Raw genomic sequence first — 16,023 nt, forward strand, 5'->3', positions numbered from 1 at the left:
GTGAGCCATGGTGATCACAGGGTGAAGAGCAGCTGGAACACGGATGACTGAAGGCTGCCTTGAGAGGGCAAAATGAAGTTAAACTCTCTCCATCTCTGATTTCCAGTGTGTTGGATCAGGAAACTTTTTCTTTACATCTCACCCGTGCTTATAGACCTTGAAAGCTGCCATAGAATATGCTTATTACAGGTCATAGTCATGCACGCCTTTAATCCCAGCACTTGGGAGGCAGAAGCAAGCAGATCTTTGTGAATTTGAGGCCATTCTAGTCTACATAGTAAGTTTCAGGCCAGACAAGGATGCAAAGAAAAATCTTGTCTCAAAAAAAAAAAAAATCAAAGCAACAACCATACCCCACCCCCACCAACACACACATAGGTATTTATGATAAGCAATTCTATGTACCAATAATGTGATGTGGAGTTCCCACATAAAAATGCTTTTTTTTTAACTATTGGTTAATAAACTGTTCTAGCTTTGGCAGGGCAGAATAGAGCTAGACGGGAAAACTAAACTGAATGCAGGGAGAAAGAAAGGGAAGTCAGACATATGCCATGTAGCTGTCAAAGGAGAAAGATGCAAGAACCTTACCAGCAGGCCACAACCTCGTGGTGATACACAGATTAATAGAAATGGATTAATTTAAGATGTAAGAGTTAGCTAGAAATATGCCTAAACTATTGGCCAAACAGTGTTGTAATTAATATAGTTTCTGTGTGATTATTCGGGTCAGGGTGGCCAGAAAACATAAGAACAATCTTTGCTTACAAATGGCGCCTACTGACTGAGGCATGGATTCACATAAGACCTAAAAAAGCTTTAAAAAAGAAAGAAAGAGGGGCTGGAGAGATGGCTCAGCGGTTAAGAGCATTGCCTCCTCTTCCAAAGGTCCTGAGTTCAATTCCCAGCAACCACATGGTGGCTCACAACCATCTGTAATGAGGCCTGGTGCCCTCTTCAGGCATGCACGTAGACAGAATATTGTATACATAATAAATAAATAAATATTAAAAAAAAAGAAAGAAAGAAAAAGAAAAACCAGGACTTCTAGACCCACAAAAGTTGGAGCCAAGTGAAGTTTCTTGGTAGCTGCATTTTTTCAGATATGCTCTGTTTGCTGGCTACACAAAAGGAATCTTCCTAACTCAGCATTAGCAGCAAACACTGCAGGGCTTCTTTAAAGAGCCATCTTCCTGATTCGTGCACAAACAGCTCTGGCTCTTTTGGGAGGTCCTGCATTTAAATGGGGTTTGTGAGTACCTTGCTACTAGTTGCTTAATGGCAACACAGACCCACTGCATCCCTGGAGCTGGGGGCTGTGAGCATGGCCTACAGAGGTGGTAAACATACCTCTGCCATGTTGGACAAAAGAGCCAACAGGCAGGGCCACTGGTGACTTCCTCCAATCAGGTTGTCTCTCAGAATGATACTCAATTCTCCAAAATGCAACCTTCCCCCCCCACACACACACACACATACACACACATACACACACACAAAAAAAAAACCTTTGGATATTTCTTCAGTTTCACTTTTATTTTTAAATTACAACTATTTATTTATGCATTCATATATCTGTATGTGTGTCTGTCTATCTGCCTGCCTGCCTGCTTTTGTGGGCACGCGGCATGCATGTGGAAGTCAAAGGACAGCTTGTAGGAGTGGGTTCTCTTCCTCTACCATGCAGGTTCCAGGAATTGAACTCCAGGTAGTCAAGCTTGGTAGCAAGCACCTTTACTTACCCATCTAACTATCTAGACAGCCCCTCTTTTTCCATTTGCTTATGTGACTTTTTAAAATACATAGAGAGAGAGATGGAGAGATGGCTCTGCAGTTAAGAGTGCTTGCTACTCTTGAAGAAGAGCCAAGTTCAGTTCCCGGCACCCACTGGGCGGTTTACAACCACCTGTAACTTCAGCTTTAGGGGCTCCAAGGACTCCTTCCGGCCTCTACAAGTATGCACTCACAGATACAACTCACACTCAATAGACTGGTGCACCCAAATAAAAACTAAACCCCACATGCTGTTGTGTTGTTTTTTGAGCTAAGATCTTGCTATGTGATCCAAGCTGATGTTCAGACTCCAAATCCTCCAGCCTCAGCCTTCACAGCACAGGTGGATGCTGTATCCCCAGCACCCTTTGAATTTTTCAGCTGAATCTAGTATACAACCCACAGGTAAAACTATCTGTGTTAAGATTTGCCTGAGAGATCGGGCAACTGAACTCTCAAGTCACAGCTAGGTCAAGTGCACAGCTCGGCTGACAAATGCTACACAGAGCTTCCAGGCACAAGCCGATCTGTGCCCGGGCCTTTGTTGTTCTTTCTCAGCACACGTCTGCATTAGTGGCTTTTCTACTCTTGCGATAAAGCACCACGACAAGGCAGCTTAAAGACGAAACGTTAATTTAGGCCTACAGCTCCAGAGGTGTAGAGGCGTGGCCGCAAGCAGCAGGCATGGCTGCAGGAGCAGGAAGCTGAGAGCTCACATCTTCAGCCACAAGCATGAAGCAGAGAGAGCAAAGAGAAGTGGGGTGCAGCTATGAGCTCTCAAAGCCTACCTCCAACGACATACTTCCTCCAGCAAGGCTGCACCACCTTGCCAAACAGCACCATGACCAAGGGACCAAGTGTCCAAATACTCAAGCCTAGAGGAGATATGTCTCATTTAAATTAATACAAGGTTCCCCTGAAGGTTTCAATTGGGCTATTTAGGTTTGTAGAAAGATATAGAATTCTTAAGTCCTTCGATATAATGCCATACTATGGTGCATTTGGCACAAGTGTAACCTCACTAGTAACCTCTAGTGTGCACGTAGCAATCCATGTACGAGGACCGGCAGTGACCAATGGGAACAACACAGAAATGTGCGATGGTCTCTCCTCTCCTAGGAGATGCACCCATTGCTTAGAAGTCAAAGAGCAATCAAGAGCACAGCTAGCATGCAGGAGGGAAGGAATTCCTTAGAGCAGTGGTTGTCAACCTTCCTAATGCTGTGACCCCTTAATATAGTTCCTCATGTTGTGGTGACTCACCAATCATAACATTATTTTTATTGCTACCCCATAACTGTAATTTTGCTACTGTTATGAATAGTCATGTAATTGTCTGTTTTCCAATGATCTTAAGCGACCCCATGAAAGGGTTATTCGACACCCCCCCCCCCCACACACACACACGAAGGGATTACAACCCACAGGTTGAGAAACCACTGCTTTAGGGGAAACCCCACCCAGCTCCTCAACTTCAGCTGTTAGAAAAAAGAGCAGGTACTGGTGCGGGGGGGTGGGGGGGCGAGGACGGGACAGGAGAAATTCCCTAAGGAATCTGACTGCAGAGCAACCACAGGGCTAAGGGAAGAAGGTCACTAGTCTAGTGAGACTGCTCAAAGCCTGTGGGAGTCCGGTCTGCAGAATGGGCAGCGGTGGGTCACAGGGACAGCTTTTAGCTGTGAAATGGAATGCGACTCGCCTAACCTCTGGACTGTGACTATTTGAACACAGGATTAAATTGTTTTTCTCTAAGAAGTTAAACAAAAGAAAATTCACATCAGGACAAAGGGTCAAGGGGTTGGCTCAGCAGGCTAAAAACATTTGATACACAAGCATGAGGGAATAAGTTCAAAGCCCCAGCCAGAACCCCCGTAAAAAGCCAGGCATGGCCAGACCTGGTGGGGTACACTTTTAGTCCTAGTACTCAGGAGGCAAAGACAGGTGCTTCATAATGACTTTCAGGACTGCCAGGGTTATGTAGAGAGACCCTGTTTCAAGAAAGAATGAAAGAAAGGAAGAAAGGAAGGAAGGAAGGGAAGGAGAAAGGAAGGAAAGAAGGAAGGAAGGAAAGAAGGAAGGAAGGAAGGGAAGGAGGAAGGAAGGAAGGAAGGAAAAGAGGGAGGAAGAGAAGAGAAGAGGAAGGAGGGGAGGAGAGGAGAGGATAAGGGAGGGGAGGGAAGGGGAGGGGAGGAGGGGAGAGGGAGGGGAAGGGAGGGGAGGGGAGGAGGGGAGAGGGAGGGGAAGGGAGGGGAGGGGAGGAGAGGAGAAGCCAGACATGGCCAGGGAGGATGACTGCGGCTCCTTGGTTGACAATCTAGTTCTGGGTTCAATGGGAAACTCTGAACATCTTCCTCTGGCCTCTGCACATACCTCTCCACACACACATGCATGTGCATACACACGCACCATACACACACACTTAGTCACACATGAAAATCAACACAAAGGTATTATAACAAGGGTATAGATGCTGCCAGTTCACAGCTACAAGGCAACACTTTTACAGCATACAGCAAGGAGAAAACTGAGCAGTCGCTGCCACATTTATTATAATTAAATTTTTCTGACATTCTCTCTGAATTGTGCTTTAATCTCAATGCTATCTGATTGTACTAGCATGGACACCATGAGCCAAAACAGGAACAAAAAGATTCTTAGCTGCCTCGTCTAAACAACCTTCAAGCTATCTTAAAGTATTCCTTGAAGTCATCCCAAAGGGTCAGAACTACAAAAATCAGAGGACAGATTCTGATGGGCATATGACACACAGTAAGCTACTCATTCTATCAATTAATCAAAAATCCCCAAAAGGATAGGAGGCTTTGTTTTCCTCCACGGCACTAAGATAAATGGTTTTATATCAAAACAACCTGAGAAATTAAGAAATTTAATATTTGCTTTTGTTGTTAAGTTAAACTTGGGACATAAAACAGACTTCAAATCTGTGCAGGCCAAAGAATTTCCAGAGAGCTCAGGTCAACGACATCTAACATGAGGGGTTCTTCCTTGGAAACACCAGAAAAGGGTTATATCTAAATAATAAAACCAAGATTTTGTTGTAACTGCCAAAATCCCATTTAAAAATGTGAACAAAATAACAATGTTTGCCCTCCAGGGACACTGGCTCTAAAACTGGAGAATCTTTGATTTTGATTCAAATTCTCAGCATAACCCACCACTGAAACTTACCAACACACCGTGTCCTCCCGTTGCCCCAAAAGCCATAGTTGCAAATGCAGATCCTCTTCCCGTCCTTCTCCTGGCATGTGGCGTGTTCGTGGCATGTGTCACAGACATTTACGTCTAAATCAGAAATCACACGCTTCAGAAACAGGAGGTTAGAGGTGAGAACTGTTTCAAGGGACATGTATTACAGAAAACCAAAATTTGAATACCCAAACAAAACAGGTCAAGTCAAATCTCATCCTTAAGACTTTCCATAGTGCCGGGCGGTGGTGGCGCACGCCTTTAATCCCAGCACTCGGGAGGCAGAGGCAGGCGGATCTCTGTGAGTTCGAGACTAGCCTGGTCTACAAGAGCTAGTTCCAGGACAGGCTCCAAAGCTACAGAGAAACCCTGTCTTGAAAAACCAAAAAGAAAAAAAAAAAAAAAAGACTTTCCATAGTGACTCACTGCCCACAACATATAATGCAAATTCCTCTGCCTATCAACGCTCTTCTCCATCTGTCTTCTCTTCAACTCCTCCAGCTTCACGGTCCCAGACTCCAACTGCATGGTACCTTCCCAGCAGAAGGGACAGATCCTGTCTCCTATCTGTCCTCCTATCCCTGTCATCTGGTCGTCATGCTCCCGTCACCAGGATGCCCATGCCCTCTTATCTGCTTGTCTGGAGCTCACTCTTATTTTCAGGATCCAGTCAAAATGCCTCCTTCTTTCTGAAGTCTCCCCCACTCCTAAGGAAAGCTGTTCACATCTTCTAATCGCCCATGAAACATGTACACTCCCATAACAATGATGTTAATGATCTTTCAAGATGTTTAATCCTCTCTTGGAACTGTGACGGAACCACTCAAGGATGAGAATTATGACATATTCAATATGATTGAATATGATTTTTCAATATGATTTTCACAGCATAACATAGACACACACTCCACGTATATTTAGTGGTTGGATAAAGAGATCTAAAATGAGGGCTGGAGAGACAGTTCACAGGTTGAGTACTGGCTGTTTTTCCATAGGACCCATGTTCAATTCCTACCACTTATGTGGTGGTTCACAACCACCTGTAACTCTAGTCTCTGGGGATCCAACGCCCTCTTCCGATCTTCTGGCCTCAGCGAGCATTAAATACACACTGCGTACAGACATACATGCAGGCAAAACACCCATACATATAAAATAAATCTAAAATGTGACTTGCTACAGCTCTAAAGGCAGACACAGGGAGAGATCATGTCTGTCTGTTAGTCTATCTCTTTCCCTTTAGGGAAGAAGTGAGTGTGTTTAAGATATCAGAGAGATAACAACCAAGTCCCAACAGGATGGCCAGACCACAATTACTTAGATAAACAACAGAAATATTTGAAGCTAAAACTCTTAAAACATCTAAATTTACCAAATGGTGATATATGACCCGAGATCAAACAAGAATTTCTGCTCAAGGCTATGGAGAATATTGAGTTTCCTGCCCGTGTCTCTGTAATTTCAGGAGTGGCCTAGTATGGAGAATGTTCCAGCATAGAATTTCATCCTAGTCTTGGCTTCGATCTTACCCAGATAATACAGCCTCGCCCTCAGGCTGCACCAGGTACAAGACCAACAGAAAGTGGGAGACTCCTAAATACTCAGTCATATTTCTTGCTTTTTTTTTTTTTTATTTTACTAACAAAGGACAACACATTTGAGGACAGCCTGGGCTAAATGAGAGTCTATCAAGCAAATGCCAAACAATAAAAGCAAATAAAATCAAGACAACATAGAAACAACAAACCACTAATGGTTACTGGCACCAGATTAACCATGGAATTTCCATAAATATCTCATAACCATAAAAATGCAAAAAATTAAAGAAATATTATCTGACCATCATGGAATAATGGAATAAAACTTCAAAGCAAAACTTACATCTAGGGGCTGGAGAGATAGCTCAGCAGTTAAGAGCACTGACTGCTCTTCCCAAGGACCTGGGTTCAATTCCCAGTGCCTACATGGCAGCTCACAACTGTCTGTAGCTCCAGTTCCAGGGGCTCCAATACCCTCATACAGACATACATGCAGGCAAAACACCAATGCCCGCACAGTGCAAACAAATAAAACAAAGCACTGTCTGATGTACTAAATGTACACATAGGACCTTTTTCGTTTAAAGAAAAACAACCTATGTCGAGTTTCCGCAAAAGAAACTCACTTGTGCACCGCTCTCCCAAAGCATGCAGACAAAGACAATGTCCAGACTGAAACGCACAATGATAGGTGTAAGAACTTACTGCAGAAGTTACAGTCTGTTATGCTTTCCCATTTTTAAAAATAAAAATAAAAAGTAAATTTTTGGCAAAAGAAATCAAGCAAAAATCACAGATGAGACCTAGAATTATAATGCAAAAAGTTTGAAAGGAAAAGCGAAAATGGAGATTTAAGAATTAGAAAAGAATATTTCTAAAAACAAAAGAAAGATTTCTGGGTAAACACTGAGGATTTCAAATACTTCTAACCTCAAAAAAAAAAAAAAAAAACCAAGAAATGAAAGATTAGAAAGGTGTAAATTTTTCTGTATGTAATGGAGGGGTGCATGTGTAAGTACATAGATGTGTATGTGTAAGTACATAGATGTGCATGTGTATGTATGTAGATGTGCATGTGTAAGTACATAGATGTGCATGTGTATGTATGTAGATGTGCATGTGTAAGTACATAGATGTGCATGTGTATGTATGTAGATGTGCATGTGTAAGTACACAGATGTACATGTGTATGTATGTAGATGTGCCTGTGTAAGTACGCAGATGTGCATGTGTATGTATGTAGATGTGCATGTGTAAGTATGCAGATGTGCATGTGTATGTATGTAAATGTGCCTGTGTAAGTACGCAGATGTGCATGTGTATGTATGTAGATGTGCATGTGTAAGTATGCAGATGTGCATGTGTATATATGTAAATGTGCCTGTGTAAGTACATAAATATGCATGTGTATGTATGTAGATGTGTAAGTACATATGTAGATACTTGTGCATGCAAGTGTGTGCACCTATACATGAAGACCATAGGACAACTTCGCTATTATGTATTCCCAGGCACTGTCTACATGTCTTGTTTGTTTTCTTTTGTTTTGTTTTTTGGCACAGAATCATCAAGTAGGCTAAGCAGGCTGGCTGGCCAGTGAGTCCCAAGGCATCTCTACCTAAAAGTATAAATCTTAAAATAAGGATGTTAGCAATTATTTCAAATGGAAATGAGACCAATACCTGGGAACTGCTTTGAAGAGCGGAAGAAACAGAGTCCCTGGGTCCCTAGAGGGACAGATGTAAGAGACAGGAACAAAACAGTGAGGGACCTGCTTGAGCAGAGCAGTGTTTGGTCTGCCATTCTTTTTGATATGCTTGGGATGGAAACCAGGCCTTCTATAAGCTAACCACATGCTATACCACTGAGCCCCACCTCCAGTCACGGACTGAAGGTTTCTATAAGGAGTAATGAACCAAATCTCCTCATAGATGCTGATGTATGATGGGGTTTGCTAAAAAAAAAAAAAAAAAATCAGGAGCTGGAGAGAAGGCTCAGAGTTTAAGAGCACTGGCTTGCTCTTCTAGAGGTCCTGAGTTCAATTCCCAGCAAACCACATGGTGGCTCACAACCATCCATAATGAGATCTGGTGCCCCTCTTTTGGTGTGTAAGCATGCATGCTGTCAGAACAGTGTATACATAGCAATAAATCTTAAAAAAAAAAGTCAGGAAGACTCCAGACTAGAGAGATAACCAGGCAGAACAGAAGCCAGAGAGCATCTCTCAAGGGGCTAAATACATTTAACCATTTTAATAGATTAACACTTTAACACAAACCACTGTACAACAAGGTCAGCTCCTTTTACAGTTCCTAATGCCACTGCTATGGGCTGTGTCTCCTTCAGACCTTGCTACATTGATAGTACATTACCCATACAATACGAAGGAAATGGAAAGGGAAGAAAATAAAAGAAAGAAAATGAGAAAAAAAATCAACGGCTGGGGAACTGGCTCCGTGATTAAGGACACTTTCTGCTCTTGCAGAGGACCCGCGTTTGGTTCCCAGCACCTGTATCAGGCGGCTCCATTGGTAGAGAACATGCCTAGCACACAACACACCCTGCGTTTGATCTCCAGTGTACCGAAAACCAGGTCCAGGTGCTCATGCTGCAGTCCCAGCACTCGAGAGGTGGAGGCAGAAGGGCCAGGGGTTAAGGACATAAAGTTCAAAAGCTGCCTATGCTACATGAGACCATGTAGGAGAAAGGAAGAGGAAGGAAGGGGAGGATGAGGATAAAAGGAGTAGTGAGAGCTGAGAAACAGAAATGCTGAGGGAATTCTAAATCATTTTCAAGTCAAGAGATAAATCACATAAATATGGCCCTGTCCATATATCTTATCATCTCTAGGAACAACCACATAAGGTGCAACGCCTGATGTTTAGCACAATGGTTATGAACTAGGGGATACAGTTCGACAGCCGTTTGCTAGCTGGTTTAGCCTTGAACATCTCTTTATGTCCTGTAAGTCTGTAAACTGAAGATGATATCAAACCTATCTCATGGTCTTTGTGGTAATCACAGAGTGAATGAGTCAGATGCAGAAAGCAATATGCTTGTTGACCAATGCAATAATCGCCACTCCAGTTCTATTAACAGGAGCTAGCCCCGTGGTTAGTCTGCAGACAACCAATGTCTACTGGATTACCAGTAGACAGCAATGGGAAGAGCAATGGATGACTGCTTGAAGCAGAATCCAAACCAAGTCCTTGTGTGGACAGTTATATACCTCTCCATGGACTGGTAGATTCCACAAACCATAATATCTGAAGTTACGTATTCATTCCTTGCATGACCCATATCTTCCCTCCCTTCTGAGCACAGCTTGACTGGGATGCTGGAAGTTCCATCTTTAGTGCCTTCGAGGCCCTCTTTCTTCTTTCCTGCCCCCCTGCCCACATCAGCAACCCACTCTCAGTCTTTAATACATCAGCTGTCCTGGTTAGGATGTCTGTTGCTATAATAAAACACCAGGACCAAAGGCAACTTGGAGAAAAGGATTATTAGCAGGATTATTAACAGCTTGCGGTTTATCATCCAGCGAGGTCAGCGCAGGAACATCTGTCCTCACCTAACTCACGCAATCCCAGTAGTACCAGACAAACCTGGCAAACTCACTGTTCAGCCTTCTTGAGATTCCCTTCCCTAAACGTATGGAGACATGTGGAAATACATTAAATAACCAAGTGGGGGACCCAATAGAGTCCAAAACTCAAGAAACAGAAAAAAGTTTAAGATCAAATCTAGAATACTATATCAAACTGCATTATTCCAAAGAAACTACATCAAATTCTAGAGAGAGAATCCAGGGACCTAAGAAATACCATATTCTCTCCTCTCCAGCATCCTTGACAGAAAGGACACAGCCTCTCCCTTAGTCAAGTGCATTACCACAGATCTACACCCAAGCCTTAGCCTCTACTTTAAATGAATTCAAGACAGAAGGTGCCTTCTCCTTAGCCAAGTAATCATCACAGGCAGCCTGAACCCCTGATCTAGCCCCACAACTAACTGACTATTCTGAACCCTTAACCTTTTCTTGTGTAAAACGTTTCCAGGACCTTGGCTTCCTTGACCATCTCTCATTCTCTTTTTGTCTGACCAAGATCAAACCACAGTGGACTCCACACCTTGCCTCCAGAACAAAACCAAACCCATATTAAGTATACCAGTGTCCAAATCTCAACTCTGAGTCTGGAGTTAAGCAGCCATTAGTTTGGGACCCACCCTAAAGTCACATTCAACAATCATTGTTCAGCCTACTCCAGCCATTCTGTTCTTCTCTCACACCGCCCTCACACATGACAACCTTCTCCAGCAGGTTGTGAGTTTTTGTATTTTTTAATTTTTGGTCATGTTGGAGATGGAACCTAGGGCCCCCCCAAATGTTAAGCAAGCACTCAGCCACACGAGCTACAGCCCCAGCCCTGCACACTGTTCTGTTAATCCAACAGATGGCTTATTAGCTACAGCCACAGACATCAGAGAGCTCATTTAGACTCAACCAGAAGAACACGAATGTGCACAGGATCAAGTTCCTGGGGGTGGAAAGCAAGCCACTGTGGAAGTCCTTCATTAAGTTTCATCTCACTCCTCAGCTTAAACAACTCTGTTTTTTGGCTTTTTGAGACAGGGTTTCTCTGTAGCTTTGGAGCCTGTCCTGGACCAGGCTGGCCTCGAACTCACAGAGATCCGCCTGCCTCTGCCTCCCAAGTGCTGGGATTAAAGGCGTGCGCCACCACCGCCCGGCTCAGCTTAAACAACTCTGAAACTATCCACTCTCTCCCCTGTTGGGGACTGCAGATCCTCAGACCCTGAATTTTCTGTGACCCCTTGCCTGTGGGAGTAAACAACTTGTTTTTCTGTGCTTGCAGTTGCTCTAAGCACGAGACCCTTATGAGTTCCTGATAGCAGGGAAGTGGTTTCTGCTGGGCTTGCAGCTGAAAAGTCCAGAGAGCTAGGGCATGGCCATTAGTCAAGGAGAGCCCTTTATAAGCTGCCTTGGACCACAATAAAAGGGGCATTCTTGTTTCAAGGATGACCTGTGTCTCTATCTGTGTGTGTGTGTGTGTGTGTGTGTGTGTGTGTGTGTGTTTCAATCTTCAGCCCCTTGCCCGACCTATGAACTGTTGCATGGTAGACAGGCAGTACTGTACAGGCCGGGTACAGGATCTGTACACTCCCCCTCTCGTCTCCTCACGCCCACCATGCTGCCATCTTCAGGAAGACAGACTTTGGCCCACACCTATGAAACACATGACAGAGGCAAGTCACACAGTGACTTTTCCCCAATGCAGCCCATCATTCCTCCGCCTCACTCCCCTGGCTCTGTCTTTCCTGGGACTTCCTGATCCCAGCCAGGCCTGAGCCAACAAGCCCCACAGCCGCTCCCAGACTCAGAGCAAAGCCACAGAAAGGGTGAGAACAGGACTGACTGGTTCTACCCTTCCTAACCCATGGCCAACCTCTGGAATCCCCTGGGGCCAGGCACCCCACCCACTCACCAACACCCTCCTGCCCCTTAGTTTATGCTTCCCCACTTCCCTCAAACTCAGGCTTCAGCTAACTTTCTCCCAAGGATCTCCCACCAATTAAATGTAACTCAGCACAGGCTACTAGTGAGAGAATCGACAGGAGCAACTGAGATGCTAGCAATGGCAGCATTGGCCTGTTTTCTAGCCCTTGGAGACAAAGGCAGGAGAATTGGGAGTTCGAAGCCAACTGTGGCTACAGTGGAAAAATCCTGTCTCAAGAAAAAAGTACACACACACACAAGTACCACACACAAACAACACACATGCACACACACGTACAAACACACAATACATGCACACACAACACACACATACACAAAAATAATACATGCATACACAAATAACGTACACACACATACATAGAAACACATAAACATATGTATGTATACACGTACATACATAACCACACACATACACACAACCAGGCCAACCAGAGAAAGGCAAATAAGACCCCTAAGCAAGCACACAAAATACCTGGAAATGATGCTAGAAAATACCATTAGCTTCCCAGGCTGGGCATCCCTAAAGCCCACCCACCCTGACTGCCAGCCTTGGAGTCACCACCCCAAATTCAGGTGATAGTGGCTGAGTCCCTTGCTACAGCCAGCTCTCATTACCAGTCTTCCTATGCTTGGTACCATCCCAGTGGCCCCTGTTTGTTCCCACATCACATTTGTTTAACTTGAGTCAACAACCCCTTTTCCACAAAGGACTCTCGGTTTAATAAACAAGTCACGCTCAACAGTGGGCAATAGAGATGTGGTCACGGCATCAAAGAGAAGTGGACAGGGCTCAATGAACTTCCAATAAGAGAGAAGAGCCAGCCTGGTTCTGAAATATAAACAGCACTCACACATGAGGTAGGAGAAGGAAATGGCAGTTTTCTCTAACCTCTTCTCCCCCTTCCCTCCCTTCTCTTCCCCTCCCTTCCCTTCCTGACTTTAACTTCTCCCACTTGCAGCCCAGCTTTACAAAGTTCTATTAAACGTCGTGTCCATTCTTGTATTTCCACCTTCTCCTAACTGAATATGAATAATGCCTGTAGCGCTAACATGAGCAGATGAATTTGTTCTTCCCCAAGTCCTGCACTGACCAGGCCAGCCCCACTGACATCTCCAAGCAACCCTGTGTTGCCAGGCAGAGTCACCAAGTCCCAAGGCTGTTTCTCGGCATACTGTGAGCTCCAGCTTCTGGTATCCTTGGCATCATTCTAGCCCAGGTGTCCCATCCAATTGACTGCTGCATCTTTCTCCTGTCCCTGCATCTCCCATCTAGACTAGCTCTGCCCATAAGAACCCATGCTTGAGCTGGCCATGTGGCACGCGCCTATAATTCCGAACACCTCAGCGGCTGAGACTGGAGGATTGTTTCACCCCGGCATTTTCTACCTTCAAGAAAGCAGCTTTTTGTAGAACTGGATGCTCTCTGTTCATAGGCGAAGGGAAACTGTCTACCTAAGGAGAGGAGTTAAGTGAGGCAGCCTTGAGTTCATGTCCCTACATTACCTCACACTTCCCAAATGGGCTGGAGGTGTGGCTCATGCTTAGCATGCAAAAGCCTGAGTTTAATCCACAGCACCAAAGACATTTAAGGGAGAAGAAATTGTGAAGGACGCCGAGTGACTGCTCATTCGGTTCAGCCAAATAATTCAATGAACCACACTTAATACTTCCCTAGGCTAGGGTCTTCACTGATCCTAAACGGGGTTCAAGCATCCTCGGGTTTTTATTCACAGTCTAACGGGAGACTGTGTTGGCTAGTTCTGTGTCAACTTTACACAAGCTACAGTCATTTGGGAAAAGGGAACCGCAATTGAGAAAAAGCCCTAGATTGGCCCCGTGGTAAGCCTTGCTGCATTTTTTGATTGATGTTGAAGGGTCCAGCTCACTGTGGATACTGCTACCCCTGGGCTGCAATGCTAGAGCGCCAACACTGCACATTTAAATTACACAGAAAAGACATTAAAGTGCTTTCTGCGGATGGATGGATAGATGGATGGATGGATGGATGGATGGATGCAGAGATGCATGGATAAATAGATTAATGAATGGAGGAATGAACTAAAGAACTAACTCTATTCCTATAAACTTTCTTATGCTTCTTTCTTAGCATTCTTAACATTGACTTTTTCGTGGAAGTGAAAAAAATATGAGAAGAGGAGGGGAAGGGATGGCTACAGGCCAAGAATTTGTGCTGCAAAAGCCACCGCGCGACCGGAAGCTGGGGAAAGCTAGGGTCTCGCCTGCCAACGCGCTCCCACCCTGCGCGCCTCTACTCCGGGCTTGCACCAGAGCCCAGTCCCCACATCCCCACCCACCCCGGGAGGCGCGCGAACTAAAGCAGGGCCTCCTCCACCCACGCCCCACTGTCCCCGGGGCGGGCAGCCCTTACTGTTCCTCGCCGCTCCTCCTCCGCGATTCCTCCACGCCCCGCGTCTGCTCCGCGGGACCCTAAACGGGAAGCGTCCCTCACGCCCGGGGCCTCGCACTCACCGTCGGTGCCCGGTTCTCCGCTGACACCGCGGGCCAGGCCGAGCAGCAGCACGAGCCGCAGCAGCCGCGGCACCCGGCGACCCGGCGAGCGGCGCGTGCCCCGGGGCCCCAGGCCCATGCCACCCGCTCCCTCCCCGTGCCCGCCACTCCCCGGAGGCCCCTGTGCGCAGAGATAAGGCCAGTGGCGCGGGGAAGGGGCGGCGCAGAGGCTTCCGGCGCAGGGCGGCGGAGCGCGGGGTCCCCCGCGGGGAGCGGGGTCCGGGGTCTGGGGACCTAAGTGCGCCTGGTGCACCGGCTGCGCGCCGGACACGCCACGGGGCGAAAACGGACTGTGCTAGGGAGGAAACGTCGCGGTGCCAAGTGTGACTTATAGGGTCTCTAAGGAGACCGGAGAGGGGCGAGGGTCACACGACAGGACAAGGAGAGCTGGGATGTGGTGGCCGCCGCACCGAGGGAGAGCGAGGAGAGGGCGACAAGTCATTTGTGCCAGTCCACCGGGGCTGAAAATACTTGATCAAGTGGCAAAACAAAAGTTCCAGCTGCTTGGTGGGCGCCCAGCTTGTTAGGAATTGAGAAAGACGTGAATGAAGGAACACAATGTGTTCTAGAAACTACTTGAGGGACTGCTCCCGGGTGGGGACAAAAGTTTGGAGAAATATGTTTCACGGCAGACGTAAAGGTCTCTGCTGTGAGAATAAGATCAGCAGCAGGGCCTGAGGGAATCAGCCTTGAGCTAGTGCGGGAATCCAGGAAACACAACACGTAGGGGTGGGGCATGTGATCTCTGAACTTTGGAGAGAAGCTGAAATTGAGTGTCATGGAACGCAGTCCACCAAAAGTTAACACTAGTATAATATTGGAGAAAGAAAAGCAAGGAGAAACTACAAACGTCACTTAGGTCTCCGGTTTGGGCGGACACTGGTGGGAACCATAGAGTTGAGGGGGGTTTGGGGGGGGGGGAGTGAGAACTGGGGCTGAGGGAGGCTGCAGGGGAGGAAGTAAGACCTGGTGTGAAGGCTTTCAGTTTTGTCTGCAGGGCTGTCCCAGGGGCAGGGGCACTCACCGCTTCGCTTGGGCAGGTGCCCTCCCTTTGCCTTCTCACCAGTGAAGTCTCCCTCCCTCTAATTGCAGGCAAACATGCCCATAGAGGTGCCGCCCTAGGAAGAAGCCGGTAAAAATAAACTTTCTAGTGTCTTGTAACAAGCTTTCTTCAAGATGATTTTCTGTCCAACAAAGAGAGAAGCCTGCTTTAGGAAGTAGACGGACATGGACAATGTGTTAAAATGTGTGTGGTGTTTAGGCAACGTTTTGGTAAATCCAGCTCTCTGATCTTGGACAATGCTGTTGTTTCAACAAATCCATCATAGGAGACATTTTCAAACAACCTTTGCCTCCACTCCCCATGCCCTCTACAGAAGAAATATGTATAGTTTAAAAAAATGTGATGCCAGAAAAAAAAAAAACTGTCCAAAACTAGGA

At 46.0% G+C, this 16,023-nt stretch overlaps 1 protein-coding gene across 1 annotated transcript in view; it reads right to left on the bottom strand.

Annotated features, from left to right (window-relative positions):
* The window catches only part of Susd1 (sushi domain containing 1), a 119,621-nt gene extending 104,913 nt beyond the window's left edge, over positions 1-14,708 (bottom strand). The window contains 2 exon segments of the mRNA XM_038348122.2: positions 4,963-5,076; positions 14,545-14,708. Of these exon segments, the coding sequence (XP_038204050.1) occupies positions 4,963-5,076; positions 14,545-14,662 (232 nt within the window). The 5' untranslated portion in view covers positions 14,663-14,708.
* Positions 14,709-16,023: the final 1,315 nt, after the last annotated feature.

The sequence above is a fragment of the Arvicola amphibius genome, chromosome 11, assembly GCF_903992535.2.
Source record: "Arvicola amphibius chromosome 11, mArvAmp1.2, whole genome shotgun sequence".
Lineage (NCBI taxonomy): Eukaryota > Metazoa > Chordata > Mammalia > Rodentia > Cricetidae > Arvicola > Arvicola amphibius.